Source organism: Neophocaena asiaeorientalis, unplaced genomic scaffold (genome assembly GCF_003031525.2).
Source record: "Neophocaena asiaeorientalis asiaeorientalis breed wild unplaced genomic scaffold, Neophocaena_asiaeorientalis_V1.1 scaffold251, whole genome shotgun sequence".
Classification (NCBI taxonomy): Eukaryota; Metazoa; Chordata; class Mammalia; order Artiodactyla; family Phocoenidae; genus Neophocaena; species Neophocaena asiaeorientalis.
This window is the reverse complement of record NW_020173377.1, coordinates 4,415,378-4,439,856: the sequence shown is the minus strand read 5'-3', so window position 1 is coordinate 4,439,856 and position 24,479 is coordinate 4,415,378. Positions and strand designations below refer to the sequence as shown.

Genomic DNA, 24,479 nt, shown 5'->3' with positions numbered 1-24,479 from the left:
TTCTATACTATTGTTGGCTTATAATGGCAACCCTTTATTCTCTTGAGGGAGTTCCATGATAGGTACTTTTCATGCATTACAGATCACTTGTAATTTTCATAACATGCTCTTGAGCACGGTCTTATTTCTGGAAAGCTCAGTATCTTGCCCAAAGACATAAAAATCTGATTTGCGACTTTCTAAGGGTCAGTTGGATTGTTTTATCTTTAGCTCTTCTTGTTAGACATGAGTCTGTTAACAACAACAACAAATTAATACATGGAGACCAAAACCTCATAGGTCACATAGTGTCCAGCAAGAACCACTAGAGTCATATCTTCTCCCTGTGTGTCATTAGCAATGGGTACAGAGACAGGACAGCAGGATGCATGCCTGGGGCATGGACTTCATGAAGAATGCCTCAGAAGTAGGCCAATGAGACCACGAAAAGAAACGTCAAAACACCCTGATTGGGCTTCCCTGGTGGCACAGTGGTTAAGAATCCGCCTGCCAATGCAGGGGACATGGGTTCGAGACCTGGTTCGGGAAGATCCCACGTGCAGTGGAGCAACAAAGCCCGTGCTCCACGACTACTGAGCCTCTGCTCTAGAGCCCGTGAGCCACAGCTACTGAAGCCTGGGTGCCTAGAGCCCATGCTCCACAACAAGAGAAACCACCGTAGTGAGAAGCCCATGCACCGCAACAAAGAGTAGCCCCCATTCTCTGTAACTAGAGAAAGCCTGCGTGCAGCAACGAAGACCCAACGCAGCCAAAAATAAATAAATAAATAAATTTAAAAGCAAAAACACCCTAATTGCTTTTAATCTGAACTAGCCCAACCTGATTCTGTGCGTGTACATTTTGCTCTAAAGAATTAGATACCATCTGAATAAACAGACAAACACAAAAACGGCAACACGAGAAAACAGCGTGTCCCATGTCATCTTCTAATCTAGGTCATCATCTTTTTATAGTTTGATAAGAGCCAAGAAGAAGAGTTTTTGATTTTTTGTTTTTCCTCCGAATGTGCCTTAGGCCCAAGTTGACTTCTTTGTGGAGCGCTTAACTTGGGCTCACATAACTGCGGTGAATTCCACACAGTAAATCCTTCCAAAGGCAGGGCATTACTTAGATAGCTGGACCAAAGACTGCTCAGTTATGTTTGCAACTACAATTAGATGATTTTTAAAAGTTAAGCCTTCAAGAGCCTCTGTGGTACCCAGTAATAGTAGTCTAGAATTTTATTCTAAATAAAGTGTAATATAATTATGTAGGGATGTTTCCTGAACATTAGATCACGTCTTTTCTTTAAACCAGTTGGCCCTAAGTTTGTTGATTAATGTCCATAGACCGATATGTGATCACAGCGAGTTCCGTGCTCTGTAAAAAATGCTTGTATTTTCTTTCTTGGCCTGATATTAAAATGAAACCAGTAATTCTTTCTGTATTTGAAAGGAAAGCACATTGTGACACTCAGCAATAACATAATTGTTACTTTTAGTGACTAAATGATATTGCTTTTTTTGATATTCCACCCACTCACCATTTCAGTGTCCACAGTTCCTAGAGAGGAATTGAAAACTGTTTCTTGCTGTTTAAGGGGAACATAATGTTTGGCAAACACAAAGAGGGTAATAAAGGCATCTTTACTGGCAAAGTTTCTCCAGAGAGTTTAGTCCTAGGGTTGCTGTACACTTATGCCAAGTTGGATAGCTCTTGAGAGTAGCTTCATGTTTCTCTAAATGTACTTGGCCAGTAAAGTTGTCCTAGTCTCTTTTGCACTAATCAGTCTTGTCCCTTGTATATGTTGGACACCTAAAGCCATTCAGAACACCCAAGTCACCTGAGGACCTTATGAAAGTGGAGATTCAGATTCAGTAGTTGGCTGAGTTGTGGCCTGAGATACTGCATTTCTAAAAAGCTCTCAGGTGATGTCAGTGCTGCTGTCTGTGGACCACACTTTGCATAACAAGGATCTAGACTGTGCTCCATGGTAGAGGGGTATGCCCATGAATCTTGTTCATACCTACCTGGTATCTCACACACCTGGCAAGGTGACCGGTACCCAACAGATGCTCAGTATATATTTGTTGAATGAATGAGAGAACTTCCTGTATCTAAATTTATTATCAACTTATAGCAGACATGTCCTAGAAAAATCCAGAGATTATTAAAAAAAAAAGATAAAAGCAAAGATAAGGTAAACTTATTTTAGTCTTTCCACCTGACATTCATCCTCATTGCTGTAATCCCTGCACTCGTTGGCTTGCTAATATTCATGGCTGATTCCAGAATCAGCAAGCTGGGCCCATTGGGTAGATGGTTGCTAGGGGTTCGATTCCAGTGACTGATTGTTTGCCCATCAGATACCTATTTTGCATCTTTTGGATGATGGATATAAAATAGTCTTGGGTATTAATCTTTGAGTAGGAGTTATAATCTGGATGTATAAAATGAAGTATTATTACAAGTATTATTTTATGAATATGTGGAAAGGAGTAACTTAAAGAGATATTCAATTCAGATATTTTTTCTTACTCATGGGGAATGAAGCAAACACACATAAGTTGTTTATTCCCCCCCCCGAAACTTTTTTCCCCACATTCTTGCAATCTTTAACTAAAATATGTTAATATTATAAAAGCAAAGCAATTTCATGCTTTTCCGATCTCAAGACTATTTGAAAAATGTCACCTGAGACATGGAGTGCTGAATCAGGGAGCATGGGAGTCTATGTCTGTTCTTTCCTTGCTCTGGGCTCACAGCAGGCTCTCAGTAAATGACTTGAGTGACAGAAGCTGACAAGGTGATCTGGATATTTAAGCCCTCAATTATTTTAAATTGGGGGTAATCATGGCAAGTTTTCTCTTGAAGAATCCAAATCATTGTTTTGACTCTTCACTTTAGTATATAACCCCAAGCTTAACATCATTAAAGTTCTATTTTTTTCCCCAAGAATTGACTTCTAGAGGAATAATACTGGAAAAAATAAAAGTAAATAGAATACTTTGCTGTAGGACTTCCCAGAGTGATTAATGCTAATATGCATTGGGAGTCCCCAATAATCATTCCTCAAACTTACTTGACGCTGCAAGCCCCTTTTCACAGAGCATTTGGGTTCTGTGCACTTCGGGAAAAGCTGTTTTATGTTGTATTTCACTTACCCCATCTCTAAGGAAGGCCTACAGTTATCTGCTTTGAGAGCTTGCTTATTTGTGAAACACAATCTAGATGAGTATTTGAAGATCTCACTACACAACTTATTTTAGAATATCAGTTATAAATAACATTTAAAGATATTCCGATGAAGATGCTTTGGCGATTGTGAATAAAATGCTGCTCTGCCTTCTAAAACTCCACTTTTCAGGATGTTACAGCATATGTCTTAAGTATTTTTTCTCTCTATTCTGGACCAGTGCTTGAGTTACTGAGCATGTGCATTTAGTATCTATTTTGAAAGGCAACATCCATGTACAACATTGAGCCATATCAGGACTTGTGAGATAGTTTCCTTCTGTAGTCCTCCTTAAATATGTTTTTAGTCATTTATCTTAGTTTTAGAGGTTTTAAAAAAAGAAAAATAAAATTTATTCTCCCTGAATTCCTCAAACTGAAGCAGTAGAGAAGGTGTGACCATGGCAGTCATTTTCTTTGCCTTTATTTTTCATGCTTATATTTCCTCATGTCTTTCTCTGTTTTTTTTTTTTTTTGTGGGGGGTATGCATGCCTCTCACTGTTGTGGCCTCTCCCGTTGTGGAGCACAGGCTCCGGACGTGCAGGCTCAGTGGCCATGGCTCACGGGCCCAGCCGCTCTGCGGCATGTGGGATCTTCCCGGACCGGGGCACGAACCCGTGTCCCCTGCATCGGCAGGCAGACTCTAAACCACTGCGCCACCAGGGAAGCCCCCTCATGTCTTTCTCTGGTTCAGCATTTTGAATATCTTCTTGGGCAGAATCAATAGATCATCTAATATGTCTGTGTATTTTGCATCTCTTCTCCTCCCTAGATCTTACTGATATTCTCCCATCTCCTTTTCTCTATGCTTTTGATTTTAGGTATGGGTTCTTGAAATTGACTTCTTATTGTAAGAACAGAAATATAAATAAGGACAGAAGAAACAGATCTTTATTAAAGTGATTTCCACAATATACATTTTTCTTTCTTTCATCTTTTTTCTTTTCTTTTTTTTTTTTTGGTATTTTGGGACATCTGGGGCTAAAGTAAAATAAGTTTGGGAGGAAATACAAAGTCTGGTTAATTTAAGAAAATTAGTAAAAGTTAAAATATTATTTTTAAAATGTGTTCCAACATTTGGTGAGATTTTTAACTCGGATATGTATAGGTCAATAGGATTTTCTATGTTTCCAACTCCATTCTGATCTTTCTTTAGCAGTATGTAATTTTTAGAGGTCCAGTGAAAAGCTCCTTTTTAACCCATTTAGAAGTTGGCAGCTGTGGTAATTGCTAACTTAAAGCCTTAGAAATTGACTGAGAGGAAAGCTGAGGGTTTCTTTTCCCCTTGCCTGAATGATTAAGACCTGAAATTTTAACAAACGCTATCAAGAATTTAAGGTGTAAAATATGGGACTACAAAGCATATTGCAGTACACAACATATTTATACATATATATATATACATACGTCTATACATGTAAATATAGTTACTTTAGACTTGAATCTGAAATCTCAGAAGATTTTGGCCGCTGGATCACCGTGGGCAACTGCCTGCACAAGACCCCTGTGCTGGCGGACACCGCCTGCCTCTTCACCCTGCTGGCGCCGCCCCTGGATTACTCCCACTATATCTCGCTGCCCGCGGGTGTGCTGAGCCAGGCCTCCTGCACCCTCTACGGCATCTCCTGGCAGTTCGACCCCTGCTGCAAGTACCTGGTGGAGTACGACGCCTACAGACTGTCCCGGCTGCCCCTGCACACACTCACCTCCTCCACCCTGGTGGTGCTGGTCCTGAAGGACGACTTGCACAGGAAGAGACTGCACAACACGATAGCACTGGCGGCTCTGGTGTACTACGTCAAGAAGATTTACGAGCTCTGCGCTGTATGATCGGGGCGGAGTAGGGGGAGCAGGCAGCCCGGCCCGCGAGGTGGCATAGCACCCGTGCTGCTCTGTGAGGCAGCGGAGCCCGGGTAGGCATCCGGCTTCACGTTTGTTATTTTAAAGAAATAACAGATCACAAGTGTACCACGGTTTTTTTTTTAGCTCATCACACTAAGATGTGGATTTCCGTAACCCACGGGGGCCTGAGGCTGTGGAAGTCTGACCGGGCAGCAGGATGTGATGGAAGCAATGCTACAGTGGGGATGTGAATGCGCCGGGGCAGGGGAGGGGTATCGTTAAGTATGTTGTTTACCTGTATTTGTACCATCCAGAGCCAACCAGAAGCTATTGACCATTAAAATTATGAGAATTTCAAAAAAAAAAAAGGAAAGGAATGTTGGCCCTTTCACACTTAATTTACAGTTAACTCTTGTAAAGATTGCACTTAGATATTTGTAAATGCTGAAAGATTGTATCTCAATAAAGAGGGGAAATCTATATTATATTGATTAGTTTTAATAGAGATCTATCTTTTAATGTGTTTTAAAGAAATCATGTAGTCTTAAGGCCTTCATGGGGGTAAATAAAATTGTTACTCTGGGTAGATTGGAGTGATGGGATTGGGGTGGGTGTCATAATTATCTATGTGGCTTTTCAAGTTTTCTATAAGGAGCATGTCAATTTTATAGTCAGAAAAAATCTTGATTTAAAATGACTCTCACTTATTTATGAAGGCTCTTATGAACTTCTGGAAGTTTTTTTTTTTTTTTTTCCATAGCCTTCTCATTATTGCTGCTCTTTTTATCTACAGTTATCACAGCTTAGAACTCAAATGAGTCACTAAGGAAGACTCCCTACATTCGTCAGCTTGGCCTGCTATAACAAAATACCACAGACTGGGTGGTTTAAAAAACAGAAATTTATTTTCTCACAGTTCTGTAGGCTGGAAGTCTGAGATCAGGGTGGCAACATGGTTGGATTCCTGTGAGAGCTCTATTCCTGGCTTGCAGATGGCTACCTTCTTGCTGTGTTCTCACATGGCAGAGAGAGTAAACAAGCTCTCTGGTATCTCTTCTTATGAGGGTGCTAATCCCATCATGAGAACTCCATTTTCATGACCCCATCTAATCCTGATTACCTCCCAAAGGCCTCATCTCCAAATATAGTCACACTAGGGGTTAGTGCTTCAACATATAAATTCTGGAGGCACGTAGACATTCAGTCCATAACATTCTCCTCGCTCAAATTGGCAGTATACAAGATTTCCAGATATGCATCTAAAATAGGAAAAGACTGGCAGACGATACATAAAAACATGATAGCTATCACTGGATGGTAGAAATAGAGGGGATTTTCTCCATTTACTGTGAATTTAAAGTATATTATTATACTTTTATAACTGAAAAAAATACAATAAATAGTTTTAAAGTAAAATGAAATACTACAGAATGTAACATTCCATAATAGTCTTGCAAATTTCAGAATTGTTTTCTTTCATCTTCTTGGGGGTCTTCCTGAGAATTAATAAAAGCGTCTTCAGCACTTAGAGCCCCCAGATATGGGCACACAGTGGAGCTCAATAAGCAGCTGTTGCTGCTCCTCACTTTTTCTCTTTTAACAGTGATGGCGATGTCAGTGATAGTAATAATGATTATCATGTTGCTACAGGAAACATGCCACTGGGCATATAATATAGGAAAATAAAATAGAAAATAGCCACAAAATCAGGACAGACATATTTGTTGAAAAGTTTTTTCTATGAGTTGTTATGAATAGAATGCCCCATTCATTGTCTTTACTTCTGGAACTCTTTAGTCTTTTAGATTCTAAAAAATGGTAAAAAAAAAAAATGCATTGTTGGCTCATTTTTTATTAAATTTCAATTACAAATATAATATAAGCTCCTTGAATCTGCACAATAAAATGTCAGGTAGATGGTGACAGTCAGAAAACTTGAAGTCAAACTTTCAGTGTGTTTCATTCCAAGGACTGATATGAGTCTCATACCTGAGGTTTGAGGAAATGTTTTTTTCCTCTATAAGAGTTCTCTCTTCTCTACTTTCTAGTGCATCATTTCTTATTATGCTCTATCTTGTGTGTGGAGTCTGTCATTTCCTTTTTAAAAAAAATTCTCTGTGGTTTTTCCTCAATTAATCCCACATTTCAGTGCAATATTTCTAGTTTTTTAACTCTGTAAATCAATGGGTTAGAAATGCCCTTCAAGGTAGTAATGCTTTTTGTCACGCAGTCAGCTGACTGCTTGCCAAATAAATCATGGTGTGATACATTATTTCCAGTTGCTATAAATTTTCAATATTTAGTGTATCAGTCATACTAAGTCGTGATTCAGTTATTTAATTTCACTTATGTCTGTATTTTAGATGAGAATCCTTTTCCCCATTAGTAGATTGTAATTTCCTTCTCTTTCACAGTCAAATTCCAAGCATGCCTTATAAAACCAGCCACAGAATACACACATGAACAAACCGTTTTTGTATTTGCAAGTAGACTGAAAAATATACACTGGTAAACTATATCTGAAATTACAAATTCGTCTATTTAAATGACGTTTTCGTTTTCTAATACTTTAGATCACTTTTATCACTATTGCTTTGGTAATTTGATTCCCAGATATGAGACAAACATATCTAGGTAACTCTCTGTATTGTATTGACATATGCTGTTTACTGGGAGCTTAAAAAATCTCATAAGTGATCTTCAGAAGTGAAAAAAATAAATTGTTCTGAATTCAAGGCTATGTCTACACCCTGATTAATGTATTACTACTGAAACTGCTTTCTGAAACTGTTTTGATAATATTAAAAAAACAATTTTCTTTCTCTTCTTTTTTACCAACAGGACACAAAAATCGCTTCATTGGAGCGAAACATAAGGGATCTTGAGGATGAGATCCAGATGTTAAAAGCCAATGGTGTGCTGAACACTGAGGACCGCGAAGAAGAGATAAAACAAATAGAGGTTTACAAAAGTCACTCCAAGTTCATGAAAACCAAGGTATGGTCCACAATTATAAACTTTTATATTCTTTTTTTTTTTTTTTGTGTTACGCGGGCCTCTCACTGCCGTGGCCTCTCCCGTTGCGGAGCACAGGCTCCGGACGCTCAGGCTCAGCGGCCATGGCTCACGGGCCCAGCCGCTCCGCGGCATGTGGGATCTTCCCAGACCGGGGCACGAACCCGTGTCCCCTGCATCGGCAGGCGGACTCTCAACCACTGCGCCACCAGGGAAGCCCCAAACTTTTATATTCTTAGTGTGACTGGAAAGTTATGGTTTAAATACATGCTTTCCCCAGATACCCACGTAATCTGCTTTATGTGATATATGAAATATATGGACAATAAAGAAGAATGAAGATTTTTAGTTCAGAAGCATGGATTCCAGAAAGAAACCAGGGAAAGCTTTTGGTAGAATTTCTACTTACTGAGGGGTTCAGGATTTCCTAATGAGTTCTTTGGTGTCCCTCTTTCATGGAAATTAACATTTATTTTTAATAGTCCTGTCTCTTCCAAATTTTTTGAGTTTTCATAAGTTTGCTATTTTTAAAAATTTCAATCATTGCCCAATTTTTGGCCCATCCCTGGAAGGTGATTGTCTTAAAAGGTGTTGATCTTGGCTTAAAAGATGTTGATCTTGGAAGCCAATTTAACTGATTTCAAAGGTATGAAGGTTTTAATGTAGTATTTAAGAGAGAACTGATTTTGAGTCCTAGTGCTGAAATTATTCAATGTCTGTAATCCTCAGTTTCTTCATCCATGAAATATGGATAAGAAAAAGAAAATGCCTTCATCGTTGGGTTGCTTTGACAATTCCAGGAGATGATGCATTTAAAGCACTTAGTCCCTTGAGTGATCTCTAAAACGCATTCAATAAACGTCAGCCATTGTTGTTGAGAGTGTTGTTATTACTGTTATCTGTTGGTGTGGAATGTTTATGAAATATTGTTAGAGTAATATGTTCCATTATTTTATATCAGTATTGCCAGTTTTAAAGAATTCGGTTTGTATTTTTCAAAATGAAACCTTGGGTTGCAAATGGACCAATCATCTGAAAATCTATTATTTTTATATATGCATAATTATTAAATTTATGAACAGCCTAATAGGCCTTTTGAGACTTTGAAATGCTTTTATTTATTCCTCTATTTAAGCTATTTTCTTTGTGAAGATAATAATCACACCAGTTAAAAAATTTTTTTTTTTCCTACCACTTGCTCTTAAATACCCCTGTTCTTATTGTAGGCTTTACTACTGTTTGTTGCTTTATAAAACACTACAGAGTTAAGAGTGATGCAGACTTCTGTGAGAAAGCATTGGGAGTTGAGAGGAAAAATGCTTAGATGATGGTTATGATTTTTATCAGTTGTGAAATACATGCATAGTCATTGCAGAGAATTTTCAAAATTAGAGGAAATAATATCTAGCATCTGCTTCACTGTGTGTGTTTGTGTGTGTGTGTTTCTCTAGGAAATAAACAAAAACTATGCTTACTTCTGCCAGCTTCCATCTGTTAGTTGAAGTTGAGGTTGTGACTAAAAATTTGTATCAAGGAGCAGAGATATGAAGAATGTCCAGTGTAGTTGAATATAACCCCTTCCTTTCAGGGATGACCACAAAATGCAGAACGGGTTTCCCTGCTCAGTCCTCCCTTCTGGTTTCTTTATTGCAGTCCTTCCTCATAGAGAGTTGAGCTGATGTGCAGCAAGCACAGTAGTAGGGTGGCCTGCAGACAATGACCAGATCACTCTAGGAATGAAGACCAGATGCACAGATATGAGTGAACTCATGGAGTTTGGGGGAAATTATTGTTTTGGCTGAAACTTTTCCTCCGCATCCTGTCCTGTTATTCAGCAGTGGGAGATAGTTCAAGCCACTTCTACAACTGAAAAGGCAATGAAATTTGTTAACTCTGCCCCTCACCATAGATTGTGTCCAGGTGAATAAAACATGTATATGGTCTTCAGCAAGCAAGTCATGACCTTTATTAACCCATAGTCTTCTGAGACACCATCAATCCTTGAGCTAGTTTTAACGTTTAATGGTTAGTTACTTTCAAGGGTTCCCAAAGTGGTTAGGTCAGAAGGATGTTTGAGGAGAGAAATGGAGTTAGGTGAAAAGAGTGCAGGCTGAGGACTAAAGCAGACTCTGGCAAATCTCTAGCCTTTAGCTCCATGGCCTTGAGGAGTGACTTAAGTCACTCAGCCACATTTTCCTCTTCTGTAAAGTGGGGACAACAATGTAAATCTTAGAGGGTGACTCAAAGTGTTAAATGAAATAATGTAGTTAAAGCACCTGGTTCAAAAAAGTAGCTAATAACAATATCCATTATTATTGAAGACATATAACCAAATATAATAATAATTATTATAATAATAGTAATATAAATGTTATATTTAACTTGACTAACAGGGAAAAATGGATTTCTAAGAAATATAAATAAAAATGATTTCTTATAATATCATGCAGATATCTCTTATAGACTGATAAGAACATTACCTAAAAAGTACTAGTAAGAGTTAGTTTTTAGTATTTTCTCCATTGAAAGAATATTTTTATTGGATTGAACTGTAACATTTATTGCTTATACCTCGTATCATTACTTCAGTTGCTTTTTTTTCTTACCCTTCCTACTTTTGAGAGGGTAGTGTGATTCCTTATTTAAGCCTGGGTGTGGTTGAACAGGTCTCTTAAGACATAGTTATTGCTAAGCGTTTAGTCCAGAGTGCTTGTGTTTTGTTCTTTGTGAGATCCCTTAGGCTGTGTGAACTGATTCTAGTTGGGTGAATAATTTATCATGGAACTTGTTAAATTTTAGAGGCATAGACTGATATCCTCTAAAATGGGATTGCTCTCATAGTTCATGGTCCATTGTAGCCTATTTGGATAACTTTTCTACAAAGCTTATATGAATATGTTGCTTATCAACATCATCACACATATCCGAGGAGTTAATTTTTACAATAGTTGGTTACACACATTGACAAGAAAACTGTTTAGTGTCACCAGTGGAGTCTCTTGAATTCTTTTGTTTGTTCAGAGTTATATGGATAAAGCTTTCAATATTGGATTTTGAGCTCTGTGGTCCCCAAAGGGGCACTAAAAGTGGTGCACGTTTAAAGTATTTCCCATTTCCCAATACTGACCACTTAGTTGGGAAGGTAAGAAATGTACTCAAAATACTACCCTGAAGATTTGATGGGAGGAGAGTCCATTTCTGGCTGGAGTAATGCAAGTTGTGTAAGTTTAGTGTTAGCGGTTTTTTTTGTCTAAATAATCAGATTGGTAAGACTGCATTGACAGGTCTGGTGAAGAATGCAAACTCAAATCAATGTCTGAGCAAACCTAGAAGGATAAGTGAAAATACCATTCTACCCCCAACTCCACACAGATAAGGAAGTAGGAAGAACTCAAGTCTATGTGAAATGATAGGCTTTTCCAAAAGAGTAAAGAAATACTAGATTTAAACTGCAAAAATCTAGAGGCTCTAAAACATACACGGGAAGTGGAAATGTAGTTGTTAAACTTATTGGGTTTACTGTGATAGAAGCAGTGATAGAAATGGAAATCATAAGGTGACTTTGGATCCTGTCTGGCTAGAAAATGGTAGGTTTGAGGCAGGGACAGTTGACTTTAGAAACTTGTTTTAATAGTTCATAAAGACTCGAAGGGTCATGGTAGAGGAACATTTCAGAAATTCTTATGAAATGCTGCACAAGAGGGGCAGTGGAACTCTTTGGAAACCAAACCTGAATTTGCAGCTAAATATTGTTACTTCTTGCTGCTTGTAGTGAATACGTAGAAAGCTTTTGAGTGCCCCAGAGAACTTTTCTTTCACCAGGTCCTTTGGAGAGGCACCTTCAGGCTGATCACTGTTTATAAAGGTGCCAGGCTTAGAGGTGCTCTTTAATCTGAGCATTTCTTTAATAGAGGTCTAAATGTTTTCTATCATGATTACTTGGAAGCTTATTATTTTTTTAAATTGAAAAAAGATTTTAAAATTCAGCCTAATTATAAAAAATAGCTCCTATAATATCTATGTTCTTGTTTGCTTTTTTTTTTTTTTGCGGTACGCGGAACTCTCACTGTTGTGGCCTCTCCCGCCGTGGAGCACAGGCTCCGGACGCGCAGGTTCAGCGGCCACGGCTCACGGGCCCAGCCGCTCCACAGCATGTGGGATCCTCCCGGACCGGGGCACGAACCCGTGTCCCCTGCATCGGCAGGCGGACTCTAAACCACTGCGCCACCAGGGAAGGCCGTTTGCTTATATTTTTGAAGTTTTAGCTGAAAATTATTTTTATGACCCATTGGTAATAAAATTGACTCAGCATTTGATTCCTCTTCATTAACAGGGCATGGTCTCAATCAATCTCAATCTCAATATGCAACTATTTGCTCCAAATAGATAATAAAGGCAGCTAATAATAATTCTTACGTACAGACTCATTTTCAGAAATAGAAATAAGTTGAAATAGATAATTTTAAATGTTTCAATGAAAATTTGACATGGAAACAATGTTGTATGAAAAGGAAGTGCTGCTTGCATTAATTATTAAAATGAATAAAGAATGTAGCTGGAGGGAAAGAAAGTATTTTAAGTAGCCATGTGAAATGGCATGCACCTCCAGTTTGATGTTGAGCAGATGGCTGGGACTGGTAGGTCCTCTTGAAAGCTTTGTGATTAAATTAAGTAGCAGTGAAGACCTAAATTGCTTTTATAAATATGACATCATAGAATAAACATGACATAACATTTTTGGAATAATAGAAGGTGAATTGCAAAAAATGTAAAAGCAGAGTTTGGAATCTCAGCTTGTGCAAAGGCAGGGATACCAGACATAGTCAGCCAGGATTGAAATCCATGCATCTTGCAAGCCCTTTGGCACATGCACGTTGTCCCTGAGAACTGAGGTGCTGGGAGACCTTCCTAGCTGTGCAACTCTCCCCTGTTCGAAACTCCAGTTTCTACCCCCTACTCCCAAGGCATAGAGGAATCAGACTGTGAGGGCAAAATCTAAGAGGTAGTGGAAAGCATGAGTTACCTTCAGGAGCACTGTTAAGCCTTTAAGAATGGAATGTACCATATAAATAATTGTTTTTCTAGTAGGGAAAAAGTGATGGCATCCCCTGTTCTATACAAGGCTTTGTTCCTAGTTTCACACATTTTTCATCTACTGATCCCAGTACTTCTACATTTGCCACTCCCTCTGTTTTCAGAGTTTGCCAAAGATGCCACTCTGATGTCTTAGATCTCCCCCTTTATTCTGAATTTGTAACACATTTTCTTATTAACCTCTGATGGATTACAAACCTAACAACCCAAACTACATGATAATAAGCATATCACTTTCTAGACTTGAGGGCCATATCTGCAGTGAAAAAGAAGCTGTTTTCTTTGGCAAAGTAGTTTTTTCAGGGTGTTAGTTGTGTCACAGGCATAAGTGGTGGAGGAATTTTCAGACGAGATGAAGTGTGCCTGATGTCCACATGGACTTCATATAAACCATGTGATGTAATTCCGATAGGCTTTTCTTCTTGCCATCACGGAGACAGACCTTCCCCAGCCTCAGTTCTCATGTGTGTTAGGTTGCGTCACTTTCCATTTTTATTGAGTTTATGGTTATAAAAGAAGCCAAAGGCATACTTTTATGGAAGAATATGATTTTTTTACCCTGTAACTATATTCCCCTTAGAAAAGCCTTTTTCTGTTATTGTCTGCATAAAATATTTATTTAAAATTTACCTTATGGCAGTGATAGTCTGAAAGCTATTTAAAGCAGCTGCCTATTCAATATTTATGGACTGAGATAATTTTATCATTATCAATCTATTTTTATTGAATAAAGTAGGTGTATATAGACCCTGCCATGTCTTCCTTCCTATTAAATACTATTCCATTGATGTTAATTTCATTCAAATTCCTCTCTCAGTACCCTACTCCCACATGAAGTTTCTACTCTGATAATTTTTAGAAGTTAGCACAAAATAGGTTTGTTTGTTTTTACTATAAACATCATCTTTGTTAAGGCATGTAGAGTTGAAAGTTTTTTTAGCTTTATTTTCAGATAAATCAGTTTCATATGTGGAATCAACTATATACTGTGCTGTCACCTACAAGTACACGTGATCTGGGGCTGTACCCCCTGAGAAGAGTGCCGATCATGCTGATCCAACAGATTTAATTTTATAATTTTGTGTAATCCTAATCCTGATTTTCCCTCATTTTATTTATATTCTGTTCTTGTGTGAGAGAGATAAAGAGAGGGGTGGGGAGAGGACTTACTTTGTTCTGGCTAAAAATCATAGATTCATCATTTGTTAAATTATAAAGAAATAATGTGTTTCATGGATTGCACAGACCTGAGCAGTGCCACCACCTGGTCCCACATACCCAAAGCATGTTGATAAATCTATCACAATTCTTTTGCAGTGAGCCTTTTAGCATACCCAGAATCCTTCTCAAGAATGACTTCTGGCCAGCCACTACCAAATCTTCAGATTTGGCAAACAACATGAAACCTATTTGTCCCTCGATCTAGTCTGATGTCTCCCTGCAAATGGGATTCCATATCGACCTTTCTAGTAAATGCTGCACCCTGAAAACTTCTGAAGATGGCAGGTCTCAGTTCTTTTTAAGCATGCCACTCTGTTCATGCTCAGTAGTTATTGTCAGTAGCTTGCTTCTTATTTAGCTAGTTTTAGTTGTTGAAAACAAAAATGCTGGATCAAATAGAGTTTAAAAACATACAATTTAAAGTGTACTTATGAACTTTCAAGTTAGAAGGAATCTGAAGGGCCAAAATTAAGCCAAGGCAGGAGGCTGGAGTGATAAGCAGAGCACTGATTCTGTCTTCTTGTTGGCATTTGCTAGGCAGGTGAACTTGAACTTTAGTTTTCACAGTCACAGGGACACTAAAGGAAAGTGATAGAAGCCTAAGTCTGCTCAAGATGAGGAGTCAAATAGGAATCCCACTACCGCATAGAGCTGGGATCCCAGACACCTACACTCTTAGTGCAGGGATAAAATAAAAATAAACTCCCCATTCTATTCTCCTCCCCCTTAGACTAAGGGGTTCCAGGGAAAATTATTTATTTATCTATTTTAAAACTTTGAGCCAAGAGAAAGGTGAAAAAACTAGCTTTGAGAATCCATAACCACAGCTGGCTCTTAACGCAGATGTGCAGTGTGAGGTGATCCCAAAACTTTAAGTATCGAATTTAGTTTAAAGGGGCCTTTGCTTGGTTGTGCCCCAGGTCTTGGCAGAGACAAATGCTCTCAAGGACCACATGTTCACCTTAGACCTCAGTGGTTTTCTCCAGATAAAGTTCCAAAACATATGAGTAAAAAATATTAAAAAATTACAAAACCTGCAAGAAAGCAAGCCACCATAAGTGAAAGCCAGTAGAAAGAATAAACAGCAGAACCAGAAAGCAAGGACTTCAGAAATTGAAATTTTAAGGCAAACACTCTGAAATAAATATGTTTAATATGTTTAAAATATAAAAGGAGTTGAAAATATGAATAAAGGGCAAGACCAAGCAAATTTAAAAAGAACCAAATAAAATGTCTAGAAATGGGAAAATATAAAAATGGAAATTTAAAAGTTTGATAAATAGGTTTAACTGCAGAGTGGTCATAGCAGAAGAGAAATTTAATAAACTAGAAAACAGGGCAGAAGAAATTAAATAAAAGATAAAAAGATGGAATACATGAAAGATAAGATACATAGAAGATAGAATAAGAAGCTGTAGTGCAAGTGTAATCTGAATTCTCCAGAGAAAGAGAGATGGAGTGTAGGGACAGTCACTATTCAGAAGCCATATTTGAAGAGATGAAAGCTGAGAATTTTCCAAAACTGATGACAGGTATCAGTCCACAAATTCAGGAACCTCAAAATACCCCAAATAGGATATAAATAAAATGAAATCTATTTGCATAAAAATAAAGCCATAAAATCTTAGAGGCAAAGAAAAGGTCTTAAAAAGCAAAACGTTTGTCCAAAGGAGGTATATGAATGGCTAATAAGTGTATGAAAAGATGTTTGATAGCATCTTAATAATTAGAGAAATCAAAACCATAATGAGATACCACTTCATACTCACTGGAATGGTAATAAGTAAAAAGACAGATAATAACAAGTGTTGATGAGAGTATGAAGAAATTAGAACTCTGGGGTTGCTAGTGGGGATACAAAATGGTATAGTCACTTAGGAAATCAGTTTAGAAATTCTTCAAAAAGCTAAACATATAGTTACCATGTGGCCTAGCAATTCCACACCTATGTTTATACCCAAGAGAAATAAAAACACACAGACTTGCACATGAATGTTCTTACCAGCATTATTCATAATAGCCAAAATGTGGAAACAACCTAAGTGTCCACCATGAGATGAATGGATAGAAACAATATGACATCTTCATACAGTGAAATATATTCAGCCATAAAAAACAATGAAGTACTGATACTTGGTACAACATGGATGAATCTTGAAACGTGCTATGTGAAAAAAGCCAGTCACAAAGTACATATATTGTGAGAGTCCATTTATATGAAATTCCCAGAAAGGGCCAATCCATAGAGACAAAGTAGATTATTGGTTGCCTGGGACTTGGGCGTAGGGGGTGAGGAAAGGAGAGTGACTTCTAATAGTTACAAAGTTTCATATTGAGATGATGAAAAGGTTCTAAAATTTGCTTATGATGATGGCTGCACAATTTTGTAAATATACTAAAAACAATCACCTGTATGCTTTAAGCAGGTGAATTGTATGGCATATAAATTATATTTCAATAAAGCTGTTAAAAAAAGGCAACTAGGGCTTCCCTGGTGGTGCAGTGGTTGAGAGTCCGCCTGCCGATGCAGGGGACACGGGTTCGTGCCCCGGTCCGGGAAGATCCCACATGCCGCAGAGCGGATAGGCCCGTGAGCCATGGCCGCTGAGCCTACGCGTCCAGAGCCTGTGCTCCGCAACGGGAGAGGCCACAACAGTGAGAGGCCCGTGTACCGCAAAAAAATAAATGAATAAAAAAATAAAAATTCCCCATTACCTTTAAAGGAATGAATTTGGAGTGAGAGCTTGACTTCTTAATAGCGTCTGTTAGGCAGAAAGTGGAATAATATGCTCAATGTGCTGCGAGAACATATCTCTTAACCTAGAAAATTACTTTTAATAGTCAGCAACAATATTCATAAAATAAAGAATAAAGTTGAGATATTTGTAGACCAAAATTGAGTTTGCCACCAAAGGAAATTTTAAATGATGCATTTCAGGCACGAGGAGATTCCTAAAGGAATATCTGAGGTGAAAGAATGAATAATGAACAAAGGTAGTGACAAATGTGGGGGTAAATCTAAACAAACATGGACTGTAAAAAAAAATGACGAGTGAAAAACAAAACAGGAAAGAGCTAAAATATATGATGACAATGTGAATGTCAAGACGATGGTGACTGGACTTAAAGTGTCTCAAGGTCCTTATATTATTCAGAAAGGAGATAAGCATAGATTGACTTTAGACTTAGATAAATGTAAGCCTGCTGTGATTTCTAGGGTAATACCCTAACAGTTAGAAATAAATAAAACAAACACATTAAATAAGTATAAAAGTATAACTTTTAAAAGAGTAGAGGCAAAAAAATAGAATGAGAAAAAAAGTCATTCAAAACAAGGCAAGAAAGAAAAGAGAAGAAATAGAAATGGTAGCATATATAGAAAGCACAAAGATGGTTGAAATAAATTCACATGTATCCACAATGATAATGAATGCCCCACTAATTTTATAAGATAGGATAAAGGAATCTGGGTATATGCTATTTACAAGAAACTTCTCCAATATAAGGTTAAAGATACACCGAAAATGAAAAAAACACACTGACCAAATACCAATCATAAGAAAGCTGTTGTAGACCTTGAGGCAAAGAAACCATTTGAGAGCTGAAAAATTTGCAGAGCTACAAGGAGGAATTGATTATTTCACCATTATAGTGGGTGGTTTTAACCCACTCTCAAGTAATCAACAGATGAATCACATTAGAAGATCAAAATACAGAAGACTTAAACTACCCAATTAAAAGTGTTATCAAATGTCATGCACATAATACAGAATATCGCACCCAACAATTGTCCGATCCATATTCTTTTAAAGCACATAGTAAACAGAGTACATTTATGATAACCCACCACATACTGTGCATTAAGCAAGATACACCAGATTTCAAATGATTAGTATAGAACAGGCCATGTTCTCTGTTCACAGAGCAAGTAAGAAATAAAAACCACAGAGATAACTAGGAAACATCTATATATTTGGAGATTAAGAAACATCTAAATTATTCATGGGTCAAGAAATAAATCATAATGGAGATTGGAAAATATTTAAGACTGAACAATAATGTCAATACTACATATCAAACTAGGGAGAGTGAGCTAAAATGATACTGACAGGAAAATTTATGGTCTGAAGGCTTATACATGGAAAGAAAGAAGTATGAAAATTAGTGAGATTAGATTCCAACTTAAAGTTAGGAAGAGAAAATAGAATAAATCCAAGGAAAGTAGTAAGAAGAAAATAATTTAAAAAGGAGAGCAACAATTAATGAGATAGAAGATAAAAATGTTGGATGATCAACAGAACCAAAATTAGCTCTTTGAAGAGATTATTTAATGGGACATGCTTCTGCTGAGATTCATCAAGAAAAAGAAAAAATGAAGACTGTTAGGAAGGAGAAAAAAGATAATCATAGATGCCATATGGTAGTTCTATTTGTAGTTTTTTAAGGAACCTCTATACTGTTCTCCATAGTGCCATAGATATCAAAAGATAAATGGGTTTTATGAAAACTTCCTGCCAATAAAGGTGAAAATTTAGCTTAAATGAAAAAATTTTAAATGAAAAACAGTTTCTCAAAATTGATTCTCATAATTAGAAGTATGAATATTCCTATAATCATTAAAGATGGTTGAAGTAAGTAATGGTCTTTGGAGAAAGAAAACACCAGCTCTGGATAGTTTTTCTGGTGATTTCTAGTGAACATCAATGGGAAAAAATTAGCAATTTTACATAAACCATTTCAGAACACATTAAAAGAAGAAACACTCCCTACTTTATTTGGAAGGCTAAATTGATACTAAAACCTGACAAGGAAAGCTACAAGATAGGAAAATTACAAATCAATCTTACCCATAAACATAGAAAAGATTCTGATAAAATATTAGCAAGGTGAATCCAGTAACATATAAAAAATATACTGCATCATGATGAAGTGAAATTGTTCCTAGTAATGCAAAGGGAGAGTAATATTTTTTAAATCCATTAATATAATTATAACATATTAAAGGTGAAAAATGTGATAAATCATGAGATGCAGAAAAAATGTTTGATAATATTAAGCATTCCTTAATCATTAAAAAAAACAACTCTTGGCAAAGTTGTAATAAAAGGGAACTTTCTAAAACTTAAGAGTACCTATTAAAAGCTAAAGCAAACATCGAACTTAATGATGAAACATTGAAATTCTTCCCTTTAAGACCAAGAACAAGACAGAGGAGCCACAATTTCCACCAGGCCTCTCTGTCTTTCTCAGTGGCTTGACCATGGGCTGGTATGGGCTTCCTCACAGCCTGGTGGTCGCAGGTTGGTTGGACTTCTGTCTTGGTGGTTGACTTCCAGTGGGAGGAAGCTGAAGTTGCCAGTCCTCCTACAGGCTAGGGCTAGAGCAGGCATATGACACATGCTGCATTTAGCTGGTTGAAGCAAGCCACAGTCCAGCCCAGGTTCAAGAGGGTGGTGAATAGACTCCTCCTCTAGTTGTGAGGAGCAGCATGTGTGTACAAGTAGGAGGAAATCGGTGGCATTCATTTTTGGAGATCATCGACCACAACTCCTACGAGACTGGCAAAAATGTGAAAGGCCAGTGATATACGATATTGTCAAAGGCATGGAGTGATTGATACATTTACATACTGCTTGGGAGCATGAAAATTAGTATAACTGCTTTAGAAAACACTTTGGTGTTATCTGGTGAAGTTAAAGATGTGCATACTATGTGGTCCAGCAATTTAACTCCTAGGTTATTTTTACTATGTGTACCAGATGCTATGTATAAGAATGTTTAGAATAGCACTTTTTGTAATGGCAGAAAGCCCTGGAAGCAAACCCAAATGTATATCAACAGCAGAATAGACAAATTTTAATGAAGTCTTACAATGGAATACTGTACTTCATTGAAAATGAACAAATCGCACGTACAATAACTTGATATAATCTCCAGGACGTAAGATTGAGTAGCAAAAAGCAAAGTGCTAAAAAAAATACACAGTGCAAATAAAGTAAAAAACCATGTAAAACTAAATAGTGTATTATTTACAGATGTAATAAATATATGGTGAGCCTGAAAGACAAGCAAGAAAAGGACAAACACAAAATTTAGGGTGGTAGCTATTTCCAAAGTGGGAGAGAAGGAGATAGAAATGGGTTGGGATATGGGTGATTCTAATGATCCTTTTGGTGAATTGAATGATGGATGTTTCTTGTATTATTTTTCTATGTTATATGTATTTTATGTTTGTGTCTTTTTAGTGTTTAATGTGAGAAAAAAAAACCCTCAATGCTTACTTTTTGTGGGGTGAGGATTCTTTTCTGTCAAATGATGCCCTTGAATGATCATTTCCATTTTGGAGTAGCAGAGAAGGTCCAGGTTCTGTCTTGGGTAATTACCTTTGTCAGCTTCCTGTTGACACTTCTGAGGACTATGGTCAGTAGACTTTGTGGTTTCTTGGATGAGTTGTAGGTTTGGCCAGGAAGCCTTCATTCCACTGTAAAGCTTGGTTCTCAGTGGTGTGGAAGGTAGAAGGCAGGCTGCTGACCTTACCTTTCCTATTTTCTACTCTGAGTCACCTTTAAAGAGCCTCCCCAGACCCCTAAGACTGAGTGACTCTCAAGCCATATTTTTAAGCAAACTCATGGTCTGCCTTGTTGGATGAATGATCACTGGTTCTTGGAAATTAAGAGAATTCAGTAGTTCTCAAATGTAAAGAGTAGGAGCTGCGGCTCTAATTTTTTGTAATTTCATTTTTCACAGATTGATCAGCTGAAGCAGGAGCTTTCAAAGAAGGAGTCAGAACTTCTTGCCTTACAAACAAAGCTTGAAACTCTTAGCAATCAGAATTCAGATTGCAAGCAACACATTGAAGTGCTTAAAGAGTCGCTTACTGCCAAAGAACAGAGGGCTGCCATCCTTCAGACCGAGGTAAGGCGCTGTTTCAGGACTTCGGGCAGCAGACATTGAGTTGATAGAAAATATCCTATCTGAGCAGCTTTCTTTTCAAGATCCCTTATCCAAATCCTTGGGGCCAGATACATCTTGGATATCAGATACATTGGGGATTTGGGAAAGGTCAGATCCATTGCAAGTATCATAGATTGTATAACACTCCCAATGGGGTTGCAGCAACATCGCATAAGCAAACATGGATATTTCTGCAGAAAAAATTTTCTTACACTAAAGTAGAGTAAATAAAGACTATATAAGGAGCCTTCTGTTGGTTCGTGTTAGGTTGTGCCACCAAAGGAGTTTGCTTCACACTTGGATTTTTTTTTTTCACTTTTCAGAGTTTTTTCGCAGTTGGGAACCATAGATAAATGATTGGATCTGAAACGGTTTCATTTTATCAAAAATCATAAAAGTGTCAGGGTGTCATCTACCTTACTTTACTGTGTATCTGTGTAGGCCCCCCTCCTGGCACCTTTGGGTTTCTCACATCCTAAGCAGTATCCTCAATTTTCAAGATTCTTTTACCCATTGAAGAAAGCTGATATTGTGTTAGTTTCTTAAATGAAATGTGGTTTGTTATTTCTTATTCATACTAAGAAAAAAAACGCAAATACATGTTGCTATCCTATTTTCTTGCTTCTCATTGGATGATATCTCATTGCTAAGAAATGCAAAATACAAGCTAGTTATTATGTAAATGAAACAGTTGCCAGAAAATAAATTATTAAATGGGGCCAGTAGCAAAGAATGCAGTGAATCTACCTGATTTTTGTGTTGAGGCAGTGTGTTACGTGGATTACTTTAGGAGAAGGCAGTCTGATTGAGTTGGATGTTCTCTCTTGTGTTCTTGGAGCCGTGTCTTTGCATGTATACATTTTGGGGTCTGTGGGTAGGTTTGGATTTTCTGTAGGAGTTAATGGGGCCATGCCAGTTTGTAGGTCTGTGCCCTCAGTCAAGGTGCAGGACAATGTCCAGAGGAGAAAGGAAACAAGTTCCAGGTTGGATAGGTCTTGGCATGGACCTGATAGGTCTATGCACTTGATTGGCCAATAGGCAGTTAATTGATTGCTTCGAATCAAAACTGTCATTTTGGCTTCAATGATGTAGATATTTTACATTTAAGAAATACCATTTTCAGTTGTGTATAGTTCCATTGTGAATGTAGAAGCATGGATATTTTATTTTTTAAGACATAACTGCAAACTATGCCATAAATTGGAGGTTGGCTTGTATTTCCTTTGAGGAGGCAGCAGTGAATAGTATCTAGAACTGTGCTAATACTGTCGCCACTAGGCACATGTGGCTATTCAAATTTAGATTAATTAAAATTTGGTTAAATTTAAAATGGAGCTTCTTAGTCACACTAGCCACATTTCATGTATTTCGTAGTCACATGTGGCTAGAGACTAGTGTATGGGACAGCACAACTATAGACCATTTCTACCATGTTGGACTTGTCTAGAATATGGGTGGAAAGCTATGGCTTGTTGGGACAAATCCTGCCCTCTGCCTGCTTTGGTAAATAAAGTTTTATTAAAATTTTAATATTTAAACTTATTTAACTTTAAACTTATTTAACGTTAAACTTATTTAACGTTAAATAAGTTAACTTTAAAGTTAAATTTATTTAACTTGATGGTTACACCCTTTCATCTATGTGTTGTCTTTGGCTGCTTTTGTGCTACCAAAGCAGGATTTAGTAGCAACAGAGACTGTAAGGCTGAAAAGCTGGAACTATTTACTCTCTGGCCCTTTACAGAAAAAGTTTGCCACCCATGGCATTGTAATTTCCTGGGAAGAGGCTTGAGTGGGAATTGGAATGCCTGGCTTGTCCTTTCTCTGACAGGCTTACTCTGAACAGGGCCAAATTTGCTGACCTCCATTCTAGAGCCCAAGTTTTTCTTCAAAGTGGTCATTCACACTGCAACAGATTGTACTCACAGCTGTCTTAAGTTGGCAATAATACCAGCATTACTAATGAAGTTACTGTAATTGTGTTGCTGTGTATTGGGTAGAAGGAAATTTGAGAAGCAAGGCAGTCTGCTGAGGTATTGCCCAAACAGGTAGTCAGGCTTCTTGATAGTTTCTCTTCAGAAGGAGAGAATGAGAAAAGTCAGCTTGGAGAAGCTTACTACCTCTTCCTTGTACTGATGAGTGTTGTATTCTGTGGCCTCTTTCCCTTTTCTTATTCTTTCCCCTGTTTTTTACCTCTCTCGAATTAATGTAGTCCAAATTAGACCTGTACATATTTCATGAAAAAGACAGAGGTGACATTATGTGGATAGCTTCCATCCCACGTTCAATAATTAAAATGACCCAATAAAGAGACAGCACTTTGAAGTAGAAAAAATTACTCTCTATGTGCAGAGAAGGTGAGATGATTCTCTGCTTTTCTGCTTTGAAGTTGGGATTGTGAGATTAATGATTTTATCAGCTGGAAATATCCAAGGAATTTTCTTTTCCTTTTTTTTCTTCTTTTAAAATCTTTGTAAATGGAAGTGAAGAGAGTTATCTGATGATATCCATCTCACAGAGGAAGCAATTTAGGTTGAAATTAGCTCTAATTGTTGGATCACAGGCAAGGGATTTTTGGCAGCAGGGTAAAATATACACTGAAGTAATTTTCCTGCTTCTTGGAAAAACAGGGAAATAAGAGTCTCCCTACCTAATGTGGGTTAGTGGGTGAGTATTCAGTAGGTAAGATATGTTATGTTTCATTGTGCCCTGCAATGAAAGAACTGAATTTACGTTCATGTGAAAGATACTGTTTTCATCCTTAGAAGAGGTTACATGTGATAGCTCCCTCCAATTAGATCCCTGAGTCATTGCTGAACGTTCTTGCTAAAACAGAAGAGGACTCTCTCTAGAATGGAAAGAGCCCTACTGGTTTCTCTGGAAAATCTGTGCCATCAACTATCTTTGGCAACTCTTTTAGAATATGTTAAAAATGACAGATGTCACTGACTCAACGGTTAATCTCTGCAAGGAAGGCTTTTGCCACCACAGAATTTGCACTTGGGAGGTAGTAGGTTGAAGGCTGGGATGAGAGGGGAGGCAAGTTGTCTGGGTTTGTGGCTATGTGGCTTGGGTAGGTTTGTTTTAACTTGTACAGATGCCCAGATGCTCTTTGACATGTGTGCAATAAATCAGTGGA

General features: G+C 37.6%; 2 protein-coding genes across 2 annotated transcripts in view; both read left to right on the top strand.

The window, feature by feature from the left end:
- Nucleotides 1–24,479, top strand: part of ERC2 (ELKS/RAB6-interacting/CAST family member 2) — an 823,240-nt gene that overhangs the window by 266,468 nt on the left and 532,293 nt on the right. The window contains exons 4-5 of the mRNA XM_024746387.1: nucleotides 7,898–8,053; nucleotides 21,134–21,301. Of these exons, the coding sequence (XP_024602155.1) occupies nucleotides 7,898–8,053; nucleotides 21,134–21,301 (324 nt within the window). The remainder of the gene's footprint in view (nucleotides 1–7,897; nucleotides 8,054–21,133; nucleotides 21,302–24,479) is intronic.
- Nucleotides 340–5,044, top strand: LOC112400511 (transmembrane protein 11, mitochondrial-like). Its single transcript, XM_024746309.1, has 2 exons — nucleotides 340–406; nucleotides 4,671–5,044. Exons 1-2 carry the CDS (start codon nucleotides 340–342, stop codon nucleotides 5,042–5,044), a joined length of 441 nt encoding a protein of 146 aa, XP_024602077.1.